Here is a 20,103-nt window from a genome sequence, read left to right on the forward strand (position 1 = left end):
TGGACATGGGGGTCCCGGAGGGACAAAGGGGGGATGGCTGCCACCCATGGGGCGGCACCAACCCGGCCGAGGGACCCCGCGGGACCCCGAGCACCGCACCCCCGCGCGTCCCCCCCAGCGCCGCACGGCTGCCGCGGGAGGGGACCCGGCGGGGGTCACTCGCGTGGGGGTCGCGGGGCTGGGGCCGCGGGGCCAAAGCGGCGGGTCCGGGGGGGGCGGGTCCCGGGGGGCGGCAGGAAATCCCCCATCCCGGGGTCGTTAAAGGCCGCGCCAGCGCGGGCAGACAGCCCAGCGCCCCCCCCCCGGGCGGCCCTGCCCCCACCTCCATCCCCGTTCCGCCCCCGCCCGCGGCCCAGCCCCTCCCCCGCCCGCACCTGCATCCTCGTCCCACCCCCGCCCGCATCTCCATCTCCATGCTATCTCCATCTCCATCTCCATCCTCATCTCCATGCTATCTCCATCTCCATGCCATCTCCATCTCCATCTCCATCTCCATCCCCATCTCCATGCTATCTCCATCTCCATCTCCATCCTCATCTCCATGCTATCTCCATCTCCATGCTATCTCCATCTCCATCTCCATCTCCATCCTCATCTCCATGCTATCTCCATCTCCATGCTATCTCCATCTCCATCTCCATCTCCATCCTCATCTCCATGCTATCTCCATCTCCATGCCATCTCCATCTCCATCTCCATCTCCATCCCCATCTCCATCTCCATCTCCATGCTATCTCCATCCCCATCTCCATCTCCATCCCCATCTCCATCTCCATCTCCATGCCATCTCCATCTCCATCCCCATCTCCATCTCCATCTCCATGCTATCTCCATCTCCATCTCCATCCCCATCCCCATCTCCATGCTATCTCCATCTCCATCCCCATCTCCATCTCCATCTCCATGCTATCTCCATCTCCATCTCCATCCCCATCCCCATCTCCATGCTATCTCCATCTCCATCTCCATCTCCATCTCCATCTCCATGCCATCTCCATCTCCATCTCCATCTCCATGCTATCTCCATCTCCATCTCCATCTCCATCCCCATCCCCATTCCCTCTCCTTGTCCTTGCCCCATTTCCATCCCCATCTCCACCCGCTGTCCCACCCCCACCCCCATCCCCCGCCTCTGTCCCTGTCCTCGGCCCACCCCACCCCCATCCTCAGCTCCATCTCCATCCCTATTCCCTGTCCTTACCCTTGCCCCATTCCCATCCCCACCTCAGCTCCACCTTCACCCCCGTCCCTGTCCCGGCCCCAGCCCATCTCCATCCTCAGCTCCATCTCCATCCCCAGGCACAGCCGTGCCAGCCTTAGCCCGTGCCCCACGGGGACACCGCGGCCGTGCCAGCCGTGCCCAGTGTCCCACAGGGACAGCGCGGCCGTGCCAGCCTTAGCCCCTGCCCCACGGGGACACCACGCCTGCGCCAGCCGTGCCCAGTGTCCCACGGGGACACCGCGGCCGTGCCAGCCGTGCCCTGCGGGATGCCCCAGCCGTGCCAGCCTCCCCCGTCCCCACACGGTGACGGCGCTCGGCAGCGCCGGGCTATAAATAGCGCCGGGGGCGGCGGTGGCACGGGGGACCCGTTGCCAGGGAGACCCGCTGGCAGCGGGGGACAGCGCAGAGAACGGGGGCGAGGGGGTGGCGGCGGGGACGGGACCCCCCGGGGCGCCCGCAGAGCCCCCACCCCACGGCACCCCCCGAGCGGCTGTCGGCACCGCGCCTGCGCCGGGGCTCCCGCGCCCCCCAGCCTCCCGCCGCTGCCCTCGGCTGCCGGTTCGGCTGCGTCACGGCGCGCGCTGGTTCCCCGGGAAACCGGCAAGAGCGGCGCATCCCCGGGCACATCCCGCGCCGGCGGCTGCGCACACCGGGCCCCCGGCTGACGCTGGCCCGGGGGGGACACGGGCACGAGGAACGAAGTGTGCCCATCCCGGCCACGCCACGAAGCCCGGGCGCAGGCAGGGCGGCCGCACCACCGCAGCAGTTCCCCCGGGAGCGCCCGCCGCAGCGCAGCCCCGCAGCCGGCGCAAGGCAGGGCCACCCCGAGCCCCCACGCTGCGCTGAGCGCCCCCGTGCCGCCGGGCACCCAGCGCCGGCAGAGCGCTCCGCGCCCGCCGCGTCTCGCCGGAGCGCTGCCCGCCGTCACCAGCGACGCCGCAATCAGCCGTGGGAGACGCCGCGGGGCTCGGGGTGCCCGGACCACGCGGCGCCGCGCGTCCACCCCGTCCCGCCATCGCCGCCACGCCGCGGTGCCCCCGGCCCCGTCCCGCTCCTCACCTCCCTCTTCCAGCGCGCCAGCCACTCGTCCCGCTTCCTCTTGCTGATGTAGTAGGGGTCCCCCGCCTGGAAGGTGTGCCGCTGCATGGGCCGCTGCCGCAGGCTCGACTCCCAGCCCAGCCCGCCGCGCAGCCGCCCGCGGGAGCCCTGCCGCCGGAGAGAGAGAGGGGCTGAGCGCCGCGCTCCAGCGCTGCGGCACCGGGGAACGGCAGCGCGGCGGGAGCCGGGGCCCGGGACGGGCAGGGGTCTGGGTTACGGAGTGACCGGGGGGGCTGGAGGGGGGGCACCCCCGTTGTGCACGCTGGGACTGGCCGGGGAGGCGGGCACAGGGCGTGCACCCCCGCGTGCTCTGGCCCACTTCTGTGCCAGGACCCGGATGCAGCAGGGCTGCGGCTGGCTGCACGGCGATGGCGCCGCCGGCACCGTCCCCCGCATGGATCTGCCCGGGCACCGGGGCGGCGCGGGGCCGGCGCCGTCCTGCGGGCGGGGGGCTTCGCTGCCCGGCCACGGCTCGGTGCCGCCTGGTGCCCGTCGCAGGGGCAGGCGCTGCATCGGGGCGCAGGAGCCCGGGACCTCGTCGCGCTGGGGACCCCGGCCCTGCAGCTCCCCCGCGGCCGCCGGCCGAGGGACCGGGGGTGCCCGGCGGGCTGGGGGCCGTGCCCGGCTCCTGCGGGCGCCTCGCGCGGCCCCCGGCGGGGGAGGGACATACTTGCCTCCATTTTCAGGGAGTCGAAGCTGTTTTCCTCCTTCTCTTCCTTGCCTGCACACAGAACAGAGAGCAGCCGTCAGCCAGGCGGGGCAGCAGGGCGCTCCGGGGCGCGGCGGGGGCGACGGGGCCGGGGTCCCCTGGCACCCCCCAGCCCCGGCCCGGCAAAGGCCACCCGTGGGCGCCGTGCGAGGCCTGGGCCGCGCTCCCCGGGGGCGCCGGCTGCCGGGACACGAGCTGGCGGCCCCCGCGCCCCCCCCGGGGGTCCGGGGGGTCCGGGGGAGCGGCCCCCGCTGGGCCGGGGCGCGAAGGGGAAGCACGCGGAGCCTCGCCGGCTTCCTGTGCTATCGGCACATCTCGCGCGCTGCAGGTAGGCGCCGAGCCGCTGCCGGGAAAGCGGCTAAAAATAACCCCGACCGTTTCTGGGCTGCAAACCTCCGCGCCCCGAGCTGCCGGGGGCCGCGGCACAGCGGGGGCAGCCGGGCCGGAGCGCGGGGGGAACCCGCTCCCCGTGCCGTGCCGGGGCCCGTGGGTCTCTGCGCCGGGATGGGCACCTCAGTGCCGGGGGCAGCGGGGAAACCGAGGCACGGGAGAGCAGACCTGGCCCGTTCGGAGATGGGGGCCCCTCCGCCACGGGCTCCAGCAAACCAGTGGGGTTGGCCAAACCGGGGGGCACCGACCGAAGTCGGGCCGTGCAGCCGGCGTCCCCCCACCCCTCTGCCGCCCTGCCCGCGGTGCAGCACAGGCCTGGCGCGGGAGCAGTGGCCGCAGCGGGCGGCACGCGGCGGCAGACACCGGCTGCGCTCGTGGGGAAAGCGCCGGAGAGGAGGGACGGGCAGGGAAGAGCCTCGGGACGACGGGAAAGCACCTGCCCGGCCTGCGCGGGGGGAACGGCCGGAGCAGGACGAGCACCGCGCACCACGGGCAGGCGACGCCGGAGAGGACTGCAACGCCAAGGGGAAAGGGCCGAACGCGAGCGGGGGACGCCCGACCCGCTCACGGCACCCAGGCTCACGGCACCCAGGCTCACACGCCCCGCTCACGGCACCATGCTGATGGCACCGCGCTCGCGGCCCCGCTGGTGCCTGCCGCCGGCCTCTGCCCCACGCCGCTACCCATGCGGGCGCAGCCCACCCGGCCCAGCTCCCCTCGGCGCCGCGGTCAGCCCGGCACCGGGGCACGGCGGGCGCAGCGAGCCGCCCCTCGCCGGCTGTACCGCGCTGCCAGCCCCGGCTTCACGCTCCCTCCGCTGCCCGCTCTGCGCCTCGAGACTGCCGCAGCACCGCAGCGCTCGTCTCCAGCCCAGCCCTGCCTCATCCATCCCATCCCCGCCTCTCCCAGCTGCATCCCAGCTCTGCCTCATCCGTCTCCATCCCACCCCACCCCATCCCATCCCATCCCAGCCTCTCCCAGCTGCATCCCAGCTCTGCCTCATCCGTCTCCATCCCACCCCATCCCATCCCATCCCATCCCCGCCTCTCCCAGCTGCATCCCAGCTCTGCCTCATCCGTCTCCATCCCACCCCATCCCATCCCAGCCTCTCCCAGCTGCATCCCAGCTCTGCCTCATCCGTCTCCAGCCCATCCCACCCCATCCCATCCCATCCCAGCCCCTCCCAGCTGCATCCCAGCTCTGCCTCATCCGTCTCCATCCCACCCCATCCCATCCCAGCCCCTCCCAGCTGCATCCCAGCTCTGCCTCATCCGTCTCCAGCCCATCCCAGCCCATCCCAGCCCCTCCCAGCTCCATCCCATCCCTCCCTCGCTGCTCTCCAGCAGCAGGTCTCTGCGCTGACCCGGGCCAAGAAGCCCCCAGAGCCTGGCGCCCTCCCGCTCCTGCCCCGTTCCTGCTGCGCGGTGCCCTGTGGTGCCGGCGCTGTGACAGCCCAGCTCCGCGTCCCCCCCGCTGCGGGGAGCGCACGGCCCCCTGCTCCAGGCAGCCCCATCCCACCGCCCGGCACCCCCCACCGGACGAGGGCCGACCCCCCTCCTGCCCGCTCTGACCTGCCGCCCCCACCCCAAATCCTGCGCGGCGCCGAGGGGCTCAGCCCTTCCTCCTCCTCCTCCTCCTCCGGGAGCCGCCGCGGCCCGGAGCCCTCTCGGGGACGGCACGCCAGGCAGGGCGGCGGGGCCGGGGGTCCGCGGGCGGGCGCAGCGGGCGCCGGGGGGGCCGCAGGCAGAGCCGCAGCCCCGGAGCGGGGAGCCCTCAACGCTAAGCTCTTACTTTTCTCTGCGGCCTCCAGGAGTTTCCTCCTCCCGCGTTTCTTCTGGGGGTCGGAAGGGGCCAGCTCACCCTCATCGGCCGGGGCGTCCAGGCCCTCCTTGGGGGTGCAGCGGCCGTTCTCCAGCGCCCGGCCCGTCTCGCCGTCCGGCAGGCTCTCCGTCTCGTCCTCCTCCGGGCGCCCGGCCTTGGGGCTCGCGCCGCCCTCCTCCGCGCCCTTCCACGGGGCACCGTCCCCGTCCACGTCCCCGTTGGGCAGCGGCTCGGCGGGGCTGGCCTCCGGGCAGGGCGGGGGGCACTTGGGGACGGCCGCGACGTCTTTGGGGGTGTCACTGCTTTCCACCTGCCGAGAGGAGAGCGAGAGGAGCTGCCATGGGCGCTGGCGGCGGGGGGGCCGCGGCCCCGCTCGTGTCCCTGCCTGCGCCCCCGGCCCGCATCCCACCGCGGCGCCACGGCCACCACGGCGGGAGCCCCTGCACCACCCCAGGGTGGCCGGCCCCACCCGGCCCCTGTCCGCGTCCCCATCCCCCTGCCCCGACCCCGATTCCGCACCGTGGGGGGTCACAGCACGAAGGGTTCGGTATCCGCGGGACCGCACCCCGCGCCCCCGCGGACGCGGCTCCAGGACGCGGTGACGGTCTGGGTTACGCTGAAATGACCGCGTTCTGCCTCGCGCGCCCCGGGCACGCCGGGCTGCCTGCAGGGACGGGCAGGGCGCCCCGGGGCGGGACGGGGTTACGGTGGGGACCTGGAGGGGCGGCCACCGAACCCACAGGACACGGACACGCCATCGTGGCACCACGAGGACCACCACGCAATGCCACGGCACCCCTGCAACCAGCTCACGCGGACGTGGACAGGACGCGCGGCCGTGGCACCCTGAGGAGAGGCTGGTCCGCCCTCAGGACCAGCACAAGCGGTCGTGACGCTGTCAGGACCAGGACACGCAGCCACAGCGCCCTCGTGACCAAGGTGCGCACCCGCGGTGCCCTCAGCGCTGTGTCACCCCACCGGGCAGCTGACCCGCACTGACAGCGACAAATCCAGCGCCCAAAGGGGGCAGCAGGGAAGGTGGGGAGAGGCTCTTCAGCAGGGCCTGCTGCGACAGGACGGGGGGTCGTGGCTTTAAAATACAGGGAGGCAGATTCAGACTGGGCATAAGGGGGAAATTTTTTACTCTGAGGGTGGTGGAGCACTGTCCCAGGGTGCCCAGAGAGGCGGTGGATGCCCCATCCCTGGAAACATTCCAGGCCAGGTTGGCCGGGGCTCTGAGCAACCTGATCCGGTTGGAGATGTCCCTGCTCCTGGCAGGGGGTTGGACTGGGTGGGCTTGAACGCTCCCTCCCCACCCAAACCCTCTGTGATTCCATGATATTGCACGCCGTGTAACGTCACAACCAGCAACAAAACGGAGCGGAGGGGGTTGGGTAAGCTGTCATCGACGTTCAGGAGTGGCTGGGTGTGGTGGTCAGCGATGGCCTCCACATCACTTGGTTTGTTGTTTTCTTCCCCTCTTCTTTTCCTTCTCCTACTAAACATCCCTCGTCTCGACCCACACGTGTCCTTGCTTTTACTCCCCCTTTCCTCGTCCTCCGTCCTACGGGGGGTGGGTGGGGGAGTGAGCGAGTGGCTGCGTGGTGCTTGGTGGCCTGCCAGGGTTAACACACAAGACACCCTCATCAGGGCACACGGCCATGGCACCCTCAGGAGCAGGACACGAGGACATGGCATCCTCAACACCAGGACACAGCGTCGTGGCACCCTCAGGAGCAGGACACACCACCACAGCACCTTCAGGACCAAGACGCACCTCCACAGCACCCTCAGGAGCAGGACACGTGGATACGACACCCTCAGCACCCGGACAGTCTGCTGGGGCACCCTCAGGACCAGGACACTCTACCACGGCAACATCAGGACAAGGCCACGCTCCCACAGCGCCCTCAGGAGCAGGACACTACAGTAACAGCCCCGAGACCACGACACAACGGCACGGCATCCTCGGGACCCGGACAGAGGGACAGCATACCCACAGGCCCAGGACAGAAGAAGGCGACACCATGAGGACCAGCACACACTGCCATGACGCCCTCAGGAAAGAGAAGACACATCCACGGCGTCCTCAGGACCAAGACACTAGGATGTGACACCTTCAGGACCAGGACAAACACCACGAGGACCAGGACATGGAGCCAAGACGCCCTCGGTACCAGAACACCAGGCCGCGGTGCCCTCAGGACCGGGACATGAGGCCATGACACCATGAGGACCCAGAAAAGTGACCACGAAACCCTGAGGACCAGGACACAGCACCACGATGCCCTCAGGACCAGGACACAACCTGCGTCACCCTCAGGACCAAGACAAACGGAGGCGATGCCACGAGGACCAGGACACGGAGCCATGACACCCTTGGTACCAGAAGACGAGGCCACGGCGCCCTCAGGACCGGGACAAACGGAGGGGACACCACGCGGACCAGGACACGACGCCACGGCACCTCAGGACCGGGACAATCGGAGGGGACACCACGCGGACCAGGACACGACGCCACGGCACCTCAGGACCGGGACAAACGGAGGGGACACCACGCGGACCAGGACACGACGCCACGGCACCTCAGGACCGGGACAATCGGAGGGGACACCACGCGGACCAGGACACGACGCCACGGCACCTCAGGACCGGGACAATCGGAGGGGACACCACGCGGACCAGGACACGACGCCACGGCACCTCGGGACCGGGACAAACGGAGGGGACACCACGCGGACCAGGACACGACGCCACGGCACCTCGGGACCGGGACACGCTGGGGTGCCACCCAGCTGCCGCAGTCCCCACCCTGCCGGCGCGGAGGGGACGCTGGAGCCGCCCGTCCCGTCCCGTCCCGTCCCGCCGCGGCGCGGGGCTGGCGCCGGGACCCCTCGCTCCTGTCCCCGTTGGCAGCCGGGACGCGGAACGGCGGCTGCGCGCGCGCTTGTGCAAGACCGGCAGAGCCGGGGCCTGCAGCAGCCGTGCACGCGTGTGCGTGACAGGCAGAGCCGGCCACCACGGCGTGAGCGCGTGACGGGAAGGGACAGGGCGTGCGACAACCACGTGTGTGCACGTGCGCGTGTGTGGCAGCAGGGACAGCCCATGATGGGGGCGCGTGCGTGTGACACGCAGACAACTCCGTGTGCAGACACGTGTGCAAGCGTGACACAGACGTGGCCCACGGTGAGTGTGAGAGTGGGAAAGCGACAGGCACAGCCGGCGCCCACGATGCGCACACGCGTGTGTCAGGTGGGCAACGCCGACGCCTGTGAGTGGGCGTGCGCGTGCGACAGGCGGGCGTGCGTGTGACACGCGGGTGTGTGCGTGCGACAGGCGGGCGTGCGTGTGACACGCGGGTGTGTGCGTGTGACACGCGGGTGTGTGCGTGCGACAGGCAGTGCCAGCGCGTGTGGCAGGCGGTGCCGGTGCCGGCGGGAAACGTGCAGCCGGGCCTGGCTCGCGAGTGCAGCGCCAGAGCGGCGAGCGTGCGCGAGCGTGAGACACGGGGGAGGACCGTCTGCGCCGGCGCTCACCGGCACGCCGGCCCCCGGCGCGGGCCCGCGTGACAGACGGCACCGACGCCAGCGCGGGAGATGGCGGTGCCGAGCGCGCAAGCAAGGCCGCGGGGCTGGCGATGGTGTCGCCGGTTCTCCGCCACGCCGCCACCCCCGGGGGAGCCGCGCGGCACGGCGCGGCGCAGCACGGCACGGCGCGGCACGGGAGCGGGAGCGGGAGCAGAGTCAGAGCGAGAGGAGCAGCCCGGCTCGGCGGTTTCCGTGGCAAAGGAGAGTGAAAGTGCTGCTGCGTCACTGCGACAGCCGGCCGCGCCGCGCGGTCGCAGCAGGGTGGGCTCTGCCTCCGCCGCTCGGCCCCGCCGCCGCCGTGCCGGGGAGCGCCCGCTGCCCTCCCGGGGGACGCGGGCTCACCCGCCCCGGGGCTCGGCCCTCGCCAGTGCGGCACGGCAGGGCCATTCTCCTCCCGGAGACCCCTACGCTGCCCAGGGGCGCGCGGTGCCCGTCCCGGCCGCAGCCCCGCTCCCCCAGCGCCGCGGCCGAACGCCCCAGGGACAGACGCCCGTGGGCCGCGGGGACCCCGCTGCCCGTGCCGGCAGACCGCACGTCCCAGGACGTGCCGTTCGCGGCAGGGGCGCGAGCCGGGGCGCCCGCGGTGCGGCCCACCCTCCCCTCCTCTGCGCCGGGGGCCGGGAAGGGGACGCCGCGGCCGAGGCGTGGGGCAGGAGCGCTGGGCGGGGGGTGGCAGGTGGCGCGGGAGCCTTTGCTCCCCAGGGCTCGCCGGATCGCCGCCGCCGCCCGCTGCCGGAGCCCCCTCCCCAGGTACGGCCGGCGGGGGGCAGGTGCCGCTTACCATGGCGCATCCCCTCCGGCAGCCGCGCAGACCCCCGGCCGGCCGCCGCCATCCACGCGCAGGCGCCTCCTCCCCGCGCTTGGCGGCCGCGGCCCCGCGGCGGCGGGCGCTTCCTGCTCGGCTCGGCCGCCCCGGCTCGCTGGCAGAGTCACTTCCTCCGCTCGCTCGCTGGCCCCAGCCCCGGCGCGCGGGGGGCCGGGGGGCGCGCGGCCGGGAAGGAGGGGACAAATCGCCCCGCGCCCCGCAGGCAGAAGGGGCTGGCGAGGCGGGGGGGTGCCGGGGGCCGGGGGGACCCTCGCGGGGTGTCCGGCAGCACTGGCGGGGAGCCGCAGCCGCGCCGGGGTGCCCGGCAGCCTCTCCCCGTGCCACGCGGGCTCCGGGCTGCGGCGGTGGCAAGGCCCGGTCCCCGTGGAGGGCACGGCTGAACCGAGCGGACACCACGGAGCTGTCGCGCGGGCCGCGTGCAGGAGCTCCCGGCCGTGGGCGAGGGCGCACGCTGCGTGACGGAGGCCGAAGGACAAACCTCGGCGCGCCCGGCCGGCGAACGCCGCAGCCCCGGGAGGCCCGGACACCGACCGCAGCGGTGGGACGTGCCGCGGGGACGCCGCGCTGCACCGGGATGCGGCCCTGGGGCCGGCACCGGCGTGGGACGGACGCCGGAGAGCAAAGTCCCCGGCTGCCGCAGGGCAGGGAGCCGCCGTGCCGGCGCCCGGGCAAGAGGGCAGGGACCTGCTTCCCGCCGCGTGCCCCCGCGGGCCGGTATGCCCCTGCGCCGGGCGGGAGCCGCCTTCCCTCGGGGTCCCCGGCTGCCGTCCCCCCGCGTGGCGCCAGGGCCGAGCTGCGCTTGTGGCGGGGGCCCGGCCGCCCCCAGCCCCACTCCCGCCTCCCGTGCGCGGCCGCGCCCTGGACACCGCGCCGAAAACAATCGCAGGGGCCGCGTGGGCTTCCCGAGAGGAAACGGGAAGGCCAGCAGCCCGGCAACGTGCTCCGCATCAGGCGGCCGCGGGGGCCGGCGGAGGTGCGGCCGCGGGGGCCCGGGTGCGGCGGCGGGGGTCTCTGCCGCGCTGCGTGCCGCCCCGGCGCCCCGGCCTTGCCCTTGGCAGCCCCTTCCCGCCGTGCAGCAAACCCCGGCCCGCCGCGCTTTCCGGAAACGGGTGTCACTGTGCATCTGCTGTGGCCGCCGCGTCGCGTCCCTGCGCACGGCGGCGACGCGAAGCCCACCAGGCACCGCGGCCGGCACGGCACCCGTCCCAAACCAGCCTCCCCGCGCCCTCGCGCCTCCGGCCCCGCGAGAGCCCGGCGCCGCCCCAGCCAAACCTGGCGCCCCAGCTCCGGCCCTGCTGCCGCTTCCCTTCCCGGGCCGGGACCGGACCCCGGCCGACTGAGCCCCCCGCGCCTCCGGCGTGTCCCGGTGCTGCCGCTCGGACGCCGCCGGGCCAGGGCGGCGCAGGGGAAGGGGAGGCCAGGACCCACCCCGCGCCCTGCCCTTCTCCGGCCGCCCCGGCGCCCGCCCGCGTCCCCGAGGAGAGCCCGGCGGCGGGTCTGCCTTCCTGCCCACCCACCCGCTTCCTCCGCGCCGGCCGGGCCCTGGGAACAAGCGCTGCCTTTCTGCCGCTCCCCTCCCCTCCGCTGGGCCCCCGCCAAGGACGCTGCTCCGCCGGGAGCCCCTCGGCCCGGCCGGCCCCGCTCGCTGCCGGGGGGACACCGGCAGGGCCTCGCTGAGGGGCCGTCCCGCCGCCGGGGCCGGGGGCACGGGGCTGCCAGGGCTGAGCTCCCGGCCCCGCGGATGCGCTGCCAAGGGAAGGCGGCGGCAGCACGGCTCTCGGTGCCCGGACCCCCGCCCGCCCCGCGTGGAGCCCCCCTCGCGCCTGCGAGCTCCATCCCCGCCCCGGGTGCGGGCCGCGGTGGGTGCTCAGCACCCTCCCACGACACATCTGCCTGCCGGGTCCCGGCGAGCGGGGGCGTGGGGACGCTCAGTCGGACCCCGCGGAGCCAGCGCGCTCCCCTCCGCCCCGGTTCGGAGCCTCCGGCGCAGTTGCCGGCACCGCGGGGCTCTCCGGCGCGGAGGATATTTTTAGCAGCCCACGCCCGGCCGGGGCTTTCCCCGGGCTCCTGGCAGTGCCCGCGGCGCCCCGGGCTTGCCAGCTCCGCTCGCTTGGCAGCGGGAGCGCCGGGCGGCCGGCCGGGCCGGCGCCGCGCACGGGGCAGGTGCGGCACGCGGGAGCACGCGGCGCGCGGGACGGGCACCCGCCGCCGGCCGCGCCACCGCCACCCACCCATCCTGCCCCGCGGGCTCCCGCGGCCGCCCGCGCCGAGGGCCGGAGACCTCCCGGTTCCCAGGCTCCGGCTGTTCCCGACGACGTTCCCCATTTGTTCCCGTGCCAGCATTGTTCTACCGAAGCGGCCTCCCCCCGCCCCGGCACGTACCTCCCGCCCCGCTGCACTTACAGCTAGCGCTCCGAGCCCGGCCGCCCGCTCCCTCGCCGGCCCCGCGCCCCACCGCGCCCCACCGCGCCCCGGCGACGCCGTCCCGCTGCCACGACAGCAGGAACGGGCCGGGAACAGGCAGCGCGGATCGGGACGCGTCCACGCGCACCGTTAACCCTTTTTTGCAGCCAGAAACCTCCGCGACGGGGTTCCCAACCTTCTCGCAGCGAAGGCGCCCCGGCCCCGCTCCACTTTCTGCCCTGACCACGCGCCTTCCCTCCGCGGCCCCAGCGTCCAGAGGAACGCCGCTCCTCCTCCGAACGCCCAGCTCGCGGTGGCACCGGCCGCCCGCGGCATGACATCCGGCCGGCCGGCTGGGAGGAAGCCACCGCGGCCGCCCAACCAGCACCGTGTGCCCGCGCGGCTCGGGAGGGCCAACCACCGCCTCCACGCGTGCCCCCCGGCCCCACCGGAGCCGCCCGCCGCCCAAAGCCCCGAGCACCCCTGCCGCCCCGCAGCACCCTGCCTCGGCCACGGCCCCGCTGCGCCTGCCCCTCGGCCCTTTCGGCCGCTCTGGCGCGCGGCAGGGCGCAGTCCCGGCTGGCGAGCGAGCCGGGAGCTCGCCGAGCCCCACGCCGAAGAGCGGGCATCGCCTGCGCAGCAGGAGCCGGGGAAGCTGGCGGGGGTTCGGTCCCGCACCCCCACATCCGCAGGGCCGGCGCGAGGCCGAGCGCCGTGCGTCACCGCCCGGGGAGCCGGGGGCTCTGCCCCCCGCACCCAACCGGCACCAGCAGCTGGACGACGGCTGAGTGGCTTCGTGGCGGGAGCAGGCGCGGGGGCGCCAGCCCCCCGACAGGGAGCAAACGCGCGGCAGGGCCTCGACCGGAGCCGCAGCGAGCAGAGCGCCGCCGTCACCGGGCACGGGACCGGGTGGCACTGGGGGCCGGGGGGGACACGCTCCCCTCCTGCCGCTCTGCCGCCCCCAGGCTCTCCTCCGGGCTGCAGGCCGCCGGGGCTGCGAGCGCGCAGCCGCGTGCCCCAGCACGCAGGGGAGGTGTGCCGGCCCGTGGCACGCCGGCGGCCGTAGCCTCCCGCCAGCGCGGCGCGTTCGCCAGGGCAGGACGGCCCCGCGGGGGGACGCCTTGCCGCCCCCCACCTGGCCCCCGCGCCCAGCGCCCGCTGGCTCACCTGGGCATGCTTGCGCTTCCGCCCGGGCCGCCCGGCTTTCCTCATGGGCGTCCCCGGCTCCTGCTTCTCCTCCTTGCTCTGGTTCTCCTCAGGCTCCTCTTCCCCCTGCGAGCCGGAGACAGAGAGGACGGTTACGCCGCCGGCGCCGCAGCCGGGCAGCCCGGGCTCCTGGGCACGGCTCCGCTCCCGCTCGACCGGGATTGCTGGCGCCACGGGCACGCCGCAGAGGGCTGGGTGCCGGGCAGGAGCGCTGCCGGCATCGCCGGGCCCATCGGAGAGGGAACGGCGGCTCCTGCCACGGCACGGCTGCCGTGGGGCCGGGCACCTTCACCGGCCGAGCCCGCTGCGCCGCGGCCAGCTTGGGGCTATGTGCCCGCTGCCACAACACGCCGGAGCCCCGCGCATCTGGGGCCGGGGGCTCCCGCACCACGGAACGCAAAGCGGGCCCCACGGCACGGCACCGTGCCCCAGCCCGGGGCGCCAGCACGGCGCACGCGCCGGCACGGGCGGCGGAGCAGGAACGCGGCCCTGGGAAATGAACCTGCTCCCCGTGCCGGGGCCGCGGCAGCCGCTCGAGGACCGTGGCGTGCCGGGGGCCCCGCTCCTCGCTCGGGGGGGCCGCGCCCGGCGTCACGGTGCGGCAAGGGGACGCGCGCGCGGGGCCAGGGCTGCGCGGGGCCCCCGGCGCGTCCCGCGGCGGCAGGGCCGGTTTCACCTGAGCCCCAGAAGATCCCGGCAGCGGCAGCCAAGGCAGGAAGAGGCCGCGGAGGGGGGAGCCGGGGAAGGAGGAGAGGCCGGCGGGGGGCTGAGGGGGAGAGGCCGGGGAGGGGATGGGGCTGGCAGCCAGACAGCACCGGCATCCAGCTGCACTCGCGCAGCCCCGCAGCCATGGCGGGCGCCAGCCCCGCCGCGCTCCTGCGCGCCCCTGCGCCCCGGCCCCTGCGCTGGGCCTAGGCTGCAGCTGGCACCGTTGTGCCGCCGTGCCCCATGGCCGCCGTGCCCCATGGCCGCCGTGCCCCACGGCTGCTGTGCCCCATGGCCGCCGTGCCCCATGGCCGCCGTGCCCCACGGCTGCTGTGCCCCATGGCTGCCGTGCCCCATGGCCACCGTGCCCCACGGCTGCTGTGCCCCATGGCCGCCGTGCCCCATGGCCGCCGTGCCCCATGGCCACCGTGCCCCACGGCTGCTGTGCCCCATGGCCGCCGTGCCCCATGGCCGCCGTGCCCCACGGCTGCCGTGCCCCATGGCTGCCGTGCCCCATGGCCGCCGTGCCCCATGGCTGCTGTGCCCCATGGCCGCCGTGCCCCACGGCCGCCTTGCCCCACGGCCGCCGTGCCCCATGGCCGCCGTGCCCCATGGCTGCTGTGCCCCATGGCCGCCGTGCCCCACGGCCGCCTTGCCCCACGGCCGCCGTGCCCCAGACCAGCTCCCTCCGTGCCGCCCAGCCAAACCCAACGCGCGCTCCCCCCGTGCCCCTCAGCACCCACCCAGCCCTCACACGGCCGTGCACGTGGGACCGCACGGGAGCCACGCGCCGGTTTGCCCGCAGCCGCCACGGCAGCCCGCCGGGACTGCGCTCGCGCCAGCCCCGGCACCGCACACCACTCGCCTGCGCGCGGGGCAGGGCGGCCCCGGTCCCCCCTCCGACCCCACACCTGCCAGCAGCACAGCGCCCGGGCCTGGCCCCAGCGGCGCCGCTCCCCGGCCGGGCGGGGAGAGGGGGCACCGCGGCCCCGGGGGCCAGGCCCGGGCCGAGCCCCGCTCCCCGCGCGGCCCCGGGCGGAAGGTTTTGGGACGGGTCCAGGGACGACGTCAGGATCACGGTTCCGGCTCCATCCCAGCGCCGGAGCCAAACGGGGTCCTCGGGGCGCGGGGGCATCCCCGAGGGTCCCTGCCCCGCAGACCCCCCGCACCTCACCGCGCAGCGGAGCCGGCTGGGAGCCCGCAGCTGGGGGGAGCAGAGCGGAGCCCCCCCGGCTGCACCGACACGGACCCCCCCTTGCCAAACCACGCTGCGCTGCGCGCTGTCCCAGCTGGAGCCGTCCCCGGTGCAGCTGCGCAGCGCGTCGCCGCGGTGAGGCCGCGCTTCACGCAGCGCCACGGGGACAGGAGCAGCTCCTGCCGCCAGTGCCGGCGCCGAGCCCCCCGACACCCGGCCCCGTGCCCCCGCTGCGCCTCGGCCGCCCGCGCTGGCCGGGGCAGCCGGCCCAGGGACGCCGCAGCGGGGCGGGGAGCGGCGGGGGTCCCTGCTGCGGAGGCCGGGAGGTGCCCCCAACACGAAGCTCCCCGCGAGCCGTCCCCACCGCGGTGAACACGGGGCGGCACCGCGGCTGCGGGGACCCCCTGGGCACGGCCGACACCCCAAAAGCAGGGCAGGCGCAGGAGGTGCGGGGACACCGCCCGGGCGCGAAGGGCTGTGAGGGGGATCCGCTCCCCCGGCCCGGTGCCGGTGCGCAGCCCCTAAATCTCCCGTAAATCGCCCCGCTCCCCTCTCCCCGGGCTCGGCCAGGCGCGGGGCTGCGCGGCGCGCTCCCGATGCGCCGTGCTCCTGCGCCGCTGCCAAGCAACAACCCGGAGGGAAACCACCACCGAGGAGAACTGCTGCATGACGCAGTGCTGGCTCCGCGGCACGGCCGGCTGCCGGCTGCACCGGGAGCGGGGAGCCCCTGGCAGAGGGGACGCCGGGCTGGGGGCACGGGAGGAAGCGGATGCGGAGACCCCTGCCCTGCACGAGAGCGGGAGCTCAGCCTCGCCGCGTCGGCGCCCGGGGCAGTCAGGCTGCCGCGACCCACCGCGCCGCAGGCGTCGGGGATTGGCCTCGTCCCCCCAGCCCCGCGGGCAGCGCGCGTCCCTTCGGCAGGGGCGACCCCCACGCGTGGCCGCGGCGGAGGCAACGCCGCGTCCCGCGGGGTCAGCCCAGGACAGCACGCGGCCGGGCACGCTCACGGCGCTCGCTGCCAGCCCGCGCGGCTCGCTGGCGCCCGGGGACCGGCACGGCCCTGCTTGCGAGGGTGAGCCGGCCTGCGCCGCCGCGCCCGGTCCTGCCGCAGCGCCGCCGCGCCGCCTCGCAGCCCACCCTGCGCCGCGGCCCCGCGCCCCGCTCTGCGCATCGGCTCTGCCGCGTGCCTCCGGAACCGCACCGAAACGCGAGGTGGGCGGCCGCGTCCCCCTCGGGGGCCACCCACCGCCTCGCGCACGCTCCCGGTGCCGGCGACCCACGCGGACGGGCTCGGCCGCACGCACCCGCTCCGGCACAACCCACCGTGGGGGAAAGCGTGGGGCCGACGGCCGACCCCGCGTGCCCCCCGCCGTGCCGGGCGCAGGGTTCGCCCCCCAGCAGGCGGGAGCGATGCCGGGGGAAGCGGAGCACCGGTGCGGGGGGCGCGGCACAGCCGCCGCGGGCGAGCCGGCCCGGAGGAACCGGGACGACCCCGACCCCGCGCTGCCCGCGGCGGGATGGCGTCCAGCTGGCCGCCGGCCCCGCTCCCCACGCCTCGAGCAGGGCGGGCCCTGCCCCCGCGCCCGCCGGGACGCTTCTCCTCGCCGCGGGCAGGGCGACGCCTTCGCGCGTGCCGGCGCGTGGGGGACACGGGGAGCAGCGAGGCGCGGTCAGAGCCTGCCGCGCGCCCCGGCCTACGCCTCCCCAAACGCCGCGCAGCCCCTCGCCCAGCCCTGCGCCCCTAGCCCCCTGCCCGGCCCCGCTCTGTCCCGCGGCAGGCCGGGCCTTCTGGGGGGCAGCCCGCCCCACGGAGCCACTCTCTGGCCGGGGGGACGCGTACCGGGGGTAGGGGTCCTTCCGCCGCGGCCACCAGCCCCGCGCACGGCGCAGCGACGAGAAGGCGAGCACGCACCGCGTGCCGCCCGGCGCACGAGGGGACCCCTCCGCAATCCGAGCACGGCGCGTGGGGGGGCAGGAGGCGGCACAGGGACCCCGGGACCCCCAAGAGCGGGGAGCAGGACGGGCACGGGGGCTCAAGCCCGGCAGCGGCGAGGCTACGGGGCACCCCTCGACGCACGCCCCGCGTCCCCCTCCCACCGCCCCACTGCGCAGGACACGCACCCGCCGCCCAACCCCATCGCCCCCCCGCCGCCGCGCAGCCCCCTCCCCGCAGCCGGGCTCGCCCCGGCTCTGGCCGCCGCCGGAGGTGACAGCAGGTCCCCGCTCCCCGTCCCCTCCCCGCGCTCCCCCAGCGCCAGGAATAGCTCAATCCCCGCTAATCCCGCCTGCGGCTCAGCGCTCCCACCGCCGCGAGGGGGGAGCGGGGCCGCCGCGCGGCGGAGGGGGCCACGCGCCCCCTTTTCCCGCGCGCTCGCCGGCCCGCGCCGGCCGGGGCGAGCCGGACCCCCGGAGCCCGCCGCCGCCCCGGCGGAAGCAGCGATGGAGACGGCCGCGGCGCGAGCAGGGCCCCCCCGGCACCCCCCCGCGCGCCGAGAGCCGGCAGAGCCGCGGCGGGACCCTACCTTGTGCGTGTCGAGCGCCTCGCGGTCCGGCGCGGGGCTGCTGGCGTCGAGGGTCCCGCTGGACGGCATGGTGGGCAGCGAGGGCGGGCGCCTGGGACCGTCGCCTCTTCAGCACCAACGCGGACCCCGCCGCCGCCGCGCTCCGGCTCTCTGCGCCGAGGAGGGGGTCCGGCAGCCGTCGCCCGCCGCCGCGGCCGGCCCCTGCGTCCCGCCGCCTGCCTGGATCCTCCTGCCCCTGCGGGAAGCGGAGAGGGCCGGGGTGAGGGGGGCGCGCCGGTCCCGCCGCCCCCCGCGCCGCGCCCCGGCCCCCGGCAATTATTAACACGCCGCAACCTTGACTGGGGCCGTGGGTCCCGACATGGCTCGCGCTAGCCGCGGGGCGCGGGGAGCGCGGGGAGCAACGCGGGGCGAGCGCGAGGCGCGGGCAGGGCCCCGCGGGGCTGCGGCGGCGGCGGCGGCCCCAGCACCTGTTGCTATGGCAAAGCTGCCTGCATTCGCCATGGCCGGGGCCGCTGTTGCCTTTGGCACCCGAGCCGCAGTTTGTTTCTAGAGCTTTCCAGCCGCAGCCCGTTCCCAGCCGGCGGGGCGGGGGGCTGCGCGCGGGCGGGGAGCGCGCGCTCCGAACCCGCCACGTTCCTCCGGCTCGGCGGGGGCCGGGGGGGCCGCGGAGGGGAGCAGCCTCCCCCAGCCCCGCAGCGACCCGCCGCAGGCGCCGGCACGCCCGGGGGCTGGGGGCGCGGGGCCGGGAGGCGGCGGGGGCCCGTCCTGGCTCCCCCCTCCGTGCGCAGGGGGTGGGATGCGGGTGCGGATGCCGGGGGGGGCTGGGATGCAGGTGCAGGATGTGGGCGGGGGGTGCTGGGTGCAGGCTGGGACCTGGGGGTGTGTGGGGGGGTGCGGGGTGCCCCCCTGCCAGCTGGTGGGCGCGTGGAAGGGCTCCCCCACCCCCGTCTCCAGGAGCCCCCGGGGGGACCTGGCCCCGGCCCTGTCCTGAGGCGCCATCCGCGCCAGCCCTGGGGGGGGGATGCCCGCGCCGGCTCCCCCTGCACCCCTTCGCCCCGGCCCGGCACGCTCGGCCCCTGCCACTGCCCCGCGCTGGCACCCGGGGCTCTGCGGTGCCACGGGCGAGGGGCCGGCGCCGAGCACCCCCGCGCTGCTGCCTCGGGCACCCATCTCACAGCCGCACCGCTGCCAGCAGCCTGGCACGCCGCTCGGCACGGCACGGCACACCGCCGGGCACAGCATGGCACGGCACTGGGCACAGCACTCGGCATGGCATGGGATGGCACAGCACTCAGCACAGCATGGCACAGCACGGCACGCCGCTCGACACGGTGTGGCACAGCGTGGCACAGCACTCAGCACGGCACGGCACAGCACAGCACTCGGCACGGCGTGGCACAGCACTCGGCACGGCACGGCACAGCACAGCACGCCGCTTGGCACGGCACGGCACACCGTTTGGCATGGCGTGGCACGGCACTCGGCACGGCACGGCACAGCACAGCACGGCACACCGCTCGGCACGGCGTGGCACAGCTCGGCACGGCACGGCACACCGTTTGGCATGGCGTGGCACGGCACTCGGCACGGCACAGCACAGCACGCCGTTTGGCACAGCACGGCACGGCACGGCGCGGCACCTCGGCCCTGCGTCCCCCCCCGAGCTGCCTCGCCAGGGCGCTGCTCACGGCGCGGGGGCTGATGGCACCCCCCGCCCTGCGCGTTCCCCCCGCAGCCCCCACCCCGCTGCTGCCGCGCTGCGCCCCGGCAAAGCCCCGGCCGCGGGCACGGGAGGACACGCGCAGCTGGGGAGCACGCGGGGACACGCCGGCTGCATCCGGGCACCCCCGCGGCGGGGGGTCCCGCCCCCCCCAGACCGGGTGTCCCCGCTGTCCCCGGCCCCCGCTGCGGCAGGTCCCTGCCCGCACGCCGCCGCAGCCCCAGGAAACGGCTCGGCCCCCCCCTCAGCCCCCCAGCCCGGCCCCGCCGCATCTGGGTCCCCCCGGCAGCGGCAGGGGGGGCGGGCGAGCGCCCCAGCCCCGGCACCCCCGGCGCACGGGGAGCGCGCGGCCGCGAGCCGCCCCGCTTGGCGCTGCCGGAGGGCCAGCTCGCGGGCTTTGATTCGCGGCCAGCAAACATGGTCTCCAAGGCACTAAAAATAGTTGGGCCGCGCACAAACCCCGCGGCAGCCCCGGGCCCGCGGCCGCCCAACAAAGACGGGGAGCGGCCGGCGACGCCGGCGCCCCCCGCGCCCCCGGCCCCGCGGGGCGAGCGCGGCCGTGCCGGGAAAGGGCCGCGCGGGTATCGCCGCAGCCCCCCGCCGCCCCGCGCTCTTACCGGCCGAGGCTCGCGGGACGGGACGGGACGGGACGGGACGGGACGGGAGGGCTGCGCTGCCGTGCCCCCGCGCTAGGCCGCC

General features: G+C 75.9%; 1 protein-coding gene across 5 annotated transcripts in view; it reads right to left on the reverse strand.

Moving 5' to 3' along the window:
- Positions 1-20,103, reverse strand: part of DNMT3A (DNA methyltransferase 3 alpha) — a 38,338-nt gene that overhangs the window by 13,576 nt on the left and 4,659 nt on the right. The window contains exons 2-6 of one of the 5 annotated variants that reach the window (XM_086743774.1): positions 17,685-17,919; positions 13,224-13,328; positions 5,280-5,550; positions 2,995-3,041; positions 2,282-2,428 (exon numbers count right to left, since the gene is read on the reverse strand). In XM_086743774.1, the coding sequence (XP_086599900.1) occupies positions 2,282-2,428; positions 2,995-3,041; positions 5,280-5,550; positions 13,224-13,328; positions 17,685-17,753 (639 nt within the window). In that variant the 5' untranslated portion in view covers positions 17,754-17,919. Of the gene's footprint in view, positions 1-2,281; positions 2,429-2,994; positions 3,042-5,210; positions 5,551-9,608; positions 9,679-10,925; positions 10,989-13,223; positions 13,329-17,684; positions 17,920-20,103 lie in introns of those variants that run through there. The other 4 variants (XM_086743773.1, XM_086743776.1, XM_086743775.1 and 1 more) reach the window with 4 other exon arrangements.

The sequence above is a fragment of the Chlamydotis macqueenii genome, chromosome 3, assembly GCF_036417535.1.
Source record: "Chlamydotis macqueenii isolate bChlMac1 chromosome 3, bChlMac1.mat, whole genome shotgun sequence".
NCBI lineage: Eukaryota > Metazoa > Chordata > Aves > Otidiformes > Otididae > Chlamydotis > Chlamydotis macqueenii.